Source organism: Bubalus bubalis, chromosome 3, assembly GCF_019923935.1.
Source record: "Bubalus bubalis isolate 160015118507 breed Murrah chromosome 3, NDDB_SH_1, whole genome shotgun sequence".
Taxonomy (NCBI): Eukaryota; Metazoa; Chordata; class Mammalia; order Artiodactyla; family Bovidae; genus Bubalus; species Bubalus bubalis.
The window spans coordinates 163,738,798-163,746,529 of NC_059159.1; the positions used below are offsets into that span (position 1 = coordinate 163,738,798).

At 42.0% G+C, this 7,732-nt stretch overlaps 1 protein-coding gene across 3 annotated transcripts in view; it reads left to right on the forward strand.

Moving 5' to 3' along the window:
- KIAA1958 (KIAA1958 ortholog) overlaps positions 1 to 6,046 on the forward strand; it is a 126,849-nt gene extending 120,803 nt beyond the window's left edge. For 2 of the 3 annotated variants that reach the window (XM_044940457.2, XM_044940454.2), the window contains one exon: positions 4,228 to 6,046. In XM_044940457.2, the coding sequence (XP_044796392.1) occupies positions 4,228 to 5,034 (807 nt within the window). In that variant the 3' untranslated portion in view covers positions 5,035 to 6,046. Of the gene's footprint in view, positions 1 to 1,787; positions 2,967 to 4,227 lie in introns of those variants that run through there. The other variant, XM_044940455.2, reaches the window with a different exon arrangement.
- The last annotated feature ends 1,686 nt before the right edge of the window (positions 6,047 to 7,732 follow it).

Here is a 7,732-nt window from a genome sequence, read left to right on the forward strand (position 1 = left end):
TGCAAGGAAATCAAACCAGTCAATCCTAAAGGAAATCAACCCTGAATATTCATTGTAAGAACTGATGCTGAAGCTCTACTACTTTTGCCACCTGATGCAAAGAGCTGATTCATGGGAAAAGACCCTGATGCTGGGAAAGATTGAAGGCAGGCAGAGAAGGGGACAACAGTGGATGAGATGGTTGGATGGCATCACTGACTCTATGGACATGAGTTTGAGCAAGCTCCAGGAGTTGGTGATGGACAGGGAGGCCTGATGTGCTGCAGTCCCTGGGGTTGCAAAGAGTCAGACACAACTGATCAACTGATCTGAACTGAACTGATAGGAACAGGATGGGGAGAGGTAGTGGTGTCTGTCTTTGCAAGCAGTCTACTGTTGTATGGAAGCAGATTGTAAAGACTTGCATGTAAGGGAAAGATTTGGAACTTATCCTAAGGGCAACAGGAAGCTATCAGAAGTTACTTGTTTTATTTTTAGACACTAAGGTACTGGGATTTTCTGCTCAAAACCTCTTATGTAAGAAACCCGCGCTGTCCTGCAGTCCCCGTGGTTGCCGCGGAAGCCGTTATGCTAGTACAGTGGCCCACCCTTTCGTCAGTTGTTTGCATCAAGAGTGGGCCAGTCGAAATCCTCCCTTCATATTTTTTGTTCTACTGAAAATAAGGGTTGGCCTTTGCTAATATTTGAAGCTGTGAGATAGAAACCTTGTGGAGTGCTAGGTGGCTACATAGAGAAAGCTGCTTTGTACAGAGAAGCAGAAAGTGAGAGATGGAATCCTGAAGGCCTTCAGATCAGATCAGTCGCTCAGTCGTGTCCGACTCTTTGCGACCCCATGAATCGCAGCACGCCAGGCCTCCCTGTCCATCACCAACTCCCGGAGTTCACTGAGACTCACGTCCATCGAGTCAGTGATGCCATCCAGCCATCTCATCCTCTGTCATCCCCTTCTCCTCTTGCCCCCAATCCCTCCCAGCATCAGAGTCTTTTCCAATGAGTCAACTCTTCGCATGAGGTGGCCAAAGTACTGGAGTTTCAGCTTTCACATCATTCCTTCCAAAGAAATCCCAGGGCTGATCTCCTTCGGAATGGAGTGGTTGGATCTCCTTGCAGTCCAAGGGACTCTCAAGAGTCTTCTCCAATACCACAGTTCAAAAACATCAATTCTTCGGCTGCCTTGGAATCCACCAATTCTGATAGCCCTCTTTGCCTAGGCTTGTTCAGGTCTGGTCTCTCTCTCTTGTAACCACAGGAATCCCAGCTAATACAAAGAGAGGTTAACACCTGCAAGTAGGGAGTTTCAAATGACAGCGTAAAAATCTGAAACCAGCTGAGTTTGGGGTCATTGTAATTGGAAGTTATATTAACTCTTACTGGTATGTGAGAAAGCTGCTGCTTTTTATATTTTATGTGCAGCTACTCTCCTCTTTCTGATGGCTTTTTGACTGAATCTCTTGGAGTTTCCTAGACCAACATTTAGATTATCAGAGAGGTTATATTTTGTCTTTTTCCTTTCCTGTATGCATATATACATATGTGTGTGTGTGTAATTTCTTTTTCGTCTCTTGGTCAGAATCTTTAGAGCAGTGTTATGTAATAGCAGTGATATTCATCATTCTTATCCTATTCCTCACTTCATGAAAAAAGATTTTAATGTCTTCATCTTGGGTATAGTTTTTATAGTTCATGTCTGTAAAATAGTCTTCATCATACTGAGAGGGTATTTTTTCTTGCGATCTGAGTTTAGTTTGAGGTTTTTTTCTTTTAATTAATTTTTTTGGTTGCACTAGGTCTTCGTTGCTGCACACAGACTTTCCCTAGTTGCGGTGAGCAGGGCTGCTCTTCGTCGAGGTGCTCCGGCTTCTCGTTGCGGTGGCTTCTCTTGTTACGGAGTGCAGGCTCTAGGTGTGCGGGCTCCCGAAGTTGTGGCTCTCGGATTCGGTAGTTGGGACTCTCAGCTCTGGAGCACTGGATCAGTAGTTGTGGCATACCATACCGGCTTAGTTGCTCCCACACATGTGGCATCTCCCTGAACCAGGGCTTGAACCAAGATCCCCGGCATTGGCAGGCAGATTCTTTTATATACTGTGCCGCCGGGGAAGTTCCTAGTTTGAATTTTTAAAAATTTGAAATGGGATAGCACATTCTTTCAAATAATTTTTCAGTAATTATCAAGTTCATATTACTTTTCCTTAGAATATGGAATAAGTTAGTTACCTTATTTATTATGTTTGAATCGTCCTTACACTCTGTCATAATCCCTGCGGGTCTCAATGTCCATTGCTTTCCTGCAGTCCTGAATTTGATGTGATAACATAAGCAGCCCAGAGCCATGTCCTTGTTTGCATGGTTCTAACACGTATGCATTTTGTTTAACATTTGTGCCATGCAAAATGGAAATCACCAGTATTTTACTTAGTACATTTATACTCATATACTTTGTTTTTTGGTATAATATCTGTCAGAGTTGGATTAGGGAAAAAATGAAGAATGCTTCTTTTTTCTGTGCTCTGAAATTGTTTAAATACAAAAGAAAAGCTGAATTGACTCCATAATGCCATTTCTTTATGAGTGACATACATCTTTGGCAATCATTTCACTCAGATCTTTTATCTCTTATTGAACCAATTTTGGTAACTTATATTTTACTAGGGAATTGTTCAGGTTATTTATATTTTCAAATTAATATGAATAAAGTTTATCATATTCTTTGTTTTCAGTACTTATAGTCTTTCTCATTCCTGAAATTGTCTGTATGTATATTTCCTTTTCTTTCTCTTTCTTTCTGTCATATTTGCTAGGAGTTTGTAATAGTTTCATTTTTTATCTATCCCAGTTTATGTCTTTTCCAGTTCATTAATTTGTTTTATTTTTATTGATTCACTCTATTTTTGAATTTGATCTACTTTTTCTAGCCTTTTGTGTTGAATAATGTTCTCGTATTTTCAATAAAGTATCTAACAAAGTCATTTAAGGCTGTGATGTTTTTGGAATGTATTTGGTGACATCTCATACATTTTGATATCTAATGTTTTCAGTTTGGTTCATTTTTTTTTTTTTACTTTACAATATTGTATTGGTTTTGCCATACATCAACATGCATCCACCACGGGTGTACACGTGTTCCCCATCCTGAACCTCCCTCCCCATACCATCCCTCTGGGTCATTAATGTATAATTCTGTTTTTATTTTCTCTTTGACCCAAGGGCTCTTAGAAGAATGAAAGTTACCTGTATAGTGTCTACTTTTAAAACATTTTGTATTGAGACAATCTTTTGTCCTAGAATGTGTATTCAACCTAAATTGACAAAGAGCAGGGTCTGGTTTTATCTTTATGACTTCCTCTTGAAAGTAAAGCTTTCTTTCCAGCCAACCTTCCTGCTCCTCCCACCATACCTAAGGAGCAGTCTTTAATTGTCAGTATAATCATTAAGTTTTTCATATCTTTTGAGCAAATATTGATATTGAAACTCTGTGGAGCATTAAGTCAGAGATATTTCCAGACTTACTCAGATAAATTCAGGTAAAAAATCAAGGCAAAATCTTGCTGTACAAATTGGACATGTCAGTCATCCTTCTCTATAGAATGTTTCATACCAGCTGTGCCAAACAGTGCAGAGATCAAGGAAATTAATGTTGGAATGATTCAGTTTGATCAGTTTAATTCAGGCATGGTTCAGAGAGGATGGTTGGATTTTATTGAAGAGGAGGGAAGGAAATGATTTGCTAGAGAAGAGAGGAAAGGGCTTTCCAGAGACAAATAGTCAGTTACAAAGGCCAGTAATAAAATATATGTGTATATATACTTCTGTTGGATGTATATGTGTTCATTACTGTTTACAAACCCTTTCATGTCCACTACTTTAAGCATTACAGTAATTCTTTGAGAAGGTATAATTATTATTTCCTGTCTTGTTGCTTGAAACACTGATGTCTAAAGAGCCTAGTGTGGAACCTAGATCTCCCTAAGCATTACAATAATTCTTTGAAAAGGTATAATTATTATTTCCTGTCTTGTTGCTTGAAACACTGATATCTAAAGAGCCTAGTGTGGAACCTAGATCTCCAGCGTGAGGCTCACTGTTTTTTCCATTATTTCATGCTAAGAAGGCAGCCCTCTAGAGGGTTGTCCCCAGCACAGCCCCCAGGGAGGATCAGGAGAAGGAAGGAGGGGTCTGGCTACCTGGGTGTCCGCAAAACGTGTAACCTCAGTGTTTGTCTCATTTGAGATCCCTGCAGTGAAGTTGAACGAGTTGCTCGAGAACTTTTACGTCACCGTAAAGAAGAGTGACGGCTCAGACTTCTTGGCCACGTCACTGCACGCCATCCGCCGAGGCCTGGACCGCATCCTGAAGAACGCAGGGGTGGGCTTCTCCATCACCAGCAGCACCTTCAGCTCGTCCACCAAGAAACTCAAGGAGAAGCTGTGGGTGCTGAGTAAGGCAGGAATGTCAGGGGCTCGCTCTCGCAACATCGTCTACTTCTCCGTCTCAGACGAGGAGGAGATGTGGCAGGCAGGGTGTCTGGGGGATGACAGCCCTATCACGCTCCTGTCCACCGTGGTCAAGTACAACAGCCAGTACCTGAACATGAGGACGCTGCAGGAGCATGCCGACCTGATGTACGGCGACATTGAGCTGCTCACAGACCCGCAGAACCATTCCTACTTCGCCCGGACAGACAGCGTCAAGCGGGAGAGCCGGAGCGCTTCCACCCGCGTTTGCCACGGCAAGATCTACCACGAGCATTCCAGGGGCCACAAACAGTGTCCTTACTGCCTCCTCTACAAGTACATGTACGTCCACCGGCCACCCACCCAAATGGAGGCCAAGTCCCCTTTCTACCTTACAGCCAGGAAGGAGGCTGCAGACATGGGCAGGGTGTGGTACGAGGAGCAGAGGATGGGCCTGCGGTCTCTTCGGGGAGTTGTCCCGAACTTAGCCAAGAAGGTCAAGCTGGAAAACTGTGAGAACTTCACCTTCGTCTCATTCACTCAGGTGTCCAGGAGGCTCAGCTCCCACAGCTGCTGCCAGTGAGTCCCGGCCACTACCCCACTCATCCTGGTCAGGGGGCGCTCCGCCCTGCAGCCAAGGCTAGAGCTCCGAGGCGGCTGGGATGACCATGATTTCATGGTCAGGGTGTGGGACTTCCTGTTTCTTTGACTTCAGATTTGTTTTTTTAACTGAAAGTAGACAAGTGAAGATTTAGAATGTTTTATCCAGATGTGTGTCACCTCTGTTAAATTATAGAATCTAATACAATGTATAAATGACTACATACACAAGAGCAAAGAAGTTCATTTTATCTAGTGCCTTTTTAGCACAGATTTTCTCAAAAAAAGAAAAAAAAACTATTTCAGTAGTCATTAAAAAAATCCCAGTAGCCTAGTAGCTTTAGAATGTTTTGAAGACTCTAAACACTTTAATGAATTACAGTGAGGATCTAGGAAGAGAGAGGCAGACAGGTTAACTACTTCCAGGAGAAAACTTGTGCTTGGCACTCCTCTCTCTGTTTTGTTGGTGGATAACTTGATCCTGCAGAGCATGCAGCCTTGCTTGGTGGAAGGTCATGGAGCTCCACTCAGTCATGCTGATAGGAGAGCAGGGCTGCTCTCAGCCCTGGGAGGAACTTGAGCTCTGCATCAATGGAGACAGTTTTATGAAAAAAGATTAATACACCAAACAGTGCTTGTGAGAACATGATTTCCAGTGAACGAGGTGGTTCGAGGGAACTTCCTGCAGTGAGAGAAAGTGTCTTGGAAAAGTGATCTGTGATCAAAACGTGAAAAACCTCCTGAAGCAGAAGTGCCTACATTTTCTTTCTCAGTGTGCTGTGAAAGCTGTTTTCGTTTGAACACTGTTTAGAGGTTTTTTGTGTTTTTTTTCATCTGTTCTTTGTGCCCTGCAGTTGTTCTGTCAGCATATAGCACTGGATCTGTAAAACAACTGAAAGTAATTTTCAGGCTTAACCAGGAAAAAAATCCAACAAAATAAGCTGCAAAGAAAAAAAATCCCCAAATGTGTTTTTATTAAAGAGTTTTGAAGTATATTTGTCAAAGTATGACTCTTTCAGCCACAAGAGATGTCATCATTTGAGGTTGGCACCAATGCTTGGGACACGATGATGTGCCAGCCTACCAGGTAAGCAAACCCAGCATCAAGGACATAGTAGTAAAAACCAGACCGGTGATAGGCTATTAACAGTGTGAACACATTTCACTCAGGTGGGATTTAATCTGACCATATGTTTATTCACACATTAACAGAAAGTTATAATAACTGCTGTCAATTATAAATGAAAAAAGGAACCCAAAGAGTACTAATTGATGAAAATAACTTCTAGGGAATCTTCATTTTGTATCTGAGGAAAGACTGCCACAACCTCACACCATTTTGTTCCTGTGTGTGCTTTCTAACCCACAATTAAAATTCCAGTATACGTTCATTTTGCAGGAGTCCTAAAATTAGTCATATTTCTTTTTCAAAATTTTGTTTCAGTATTAATTGTTTTTAAAAAATCATTCACTGGCCCTTGAAATATGTAATACTTCCTTTACTGGAGAGGACTCAACCAATGCTGCCTTAAGGTTTCATGTTATTCCCTTTTTAGTTCCTGCAACACTTATTTTATTAGTTGATCTTTCCTGAATATAGATTAACTTTGGTATGTCTCCATCTGTCTGTAAATAACAAGTAATATGTAATAAGCAGTATTATAAGCTATTGACTACTGTTCTGTTGTGGTTTCCAATAGGGATTTTAGGGTTTTGATTAAAAAGAGACAGAACCTGAGATACAGTTTCCCTCACTTGCTGAACACCCAAAGGAAATTTCACTTGAAGAAAGCAAATGGTCATTTTTCTTGTCAGTACTGCTCTTAAACGGAAATATAACCTCTGTGAAACTGTTGGGCAGAGCCTGCAGCCTAATTAATAAGACTTCCATTTTTATTTTAAATAGATTCAAGAAAAAATTGCCATTAGGTGTCACTGGGATCTTTTCAGATTTTAACGTTTCCAAAAGTAGTAATATCTAATCCAGAGGCTATAATCTTTCTGTCGATAGTGGCTTTTCATCAGCTGAATAACAGTCTCTGCCTCAGCTTTGTCGCTTATCACCCATGTGGTGAACTTACAACCCTCAGAGTTCTGAAGGGGATGATTATGATTAGAGTCAGGAGGTAGAATCTCCAGTGATGCCTGGTGGAAGGAAAGAGTCATTATCTCATTGTCCGAACTGCCCTTCCCATTCCTCCTTGGGGAATGGGAGTGAGAAAGAGCACATTTATCAGGTGCTGCTCTGCGCCATCCACTGTGTATTTGTGTGTAGAGGTGTGTGTGTGTGCACACACACTTTAAGCTTATAGGTAGGAATGCCTAATAAACCCGCTAACCTGGCAAACACCTGTCCTGCTACACGGCTGTGTCCACGGTCAGACGATCTAAGGGGGCTGTGTAGCTAGCTCGCTAGCCTTCAAAGCTCAGGCCGTCGTTCTGTCTTTTCAGCCAGCTGTAAATCATACCTGCTGGGTTCTCGGGGATTTTCTCCTCTTGGCCTGATAAGCCAGCGGAAGGGAGAACCCCAAGAGAAGAAAGGGGAGGGTTATAAGTACTTTCTCCACTTACCTGGAGTTGTTTTTTTTTTTTAATTCATAAATGGAATTGAGTAGGGGGAATTGGCATGTTCACAGAGGCAGAAGTTGCCGTGGCTCCTGTCAGGAATGGTGGGGCTGAAG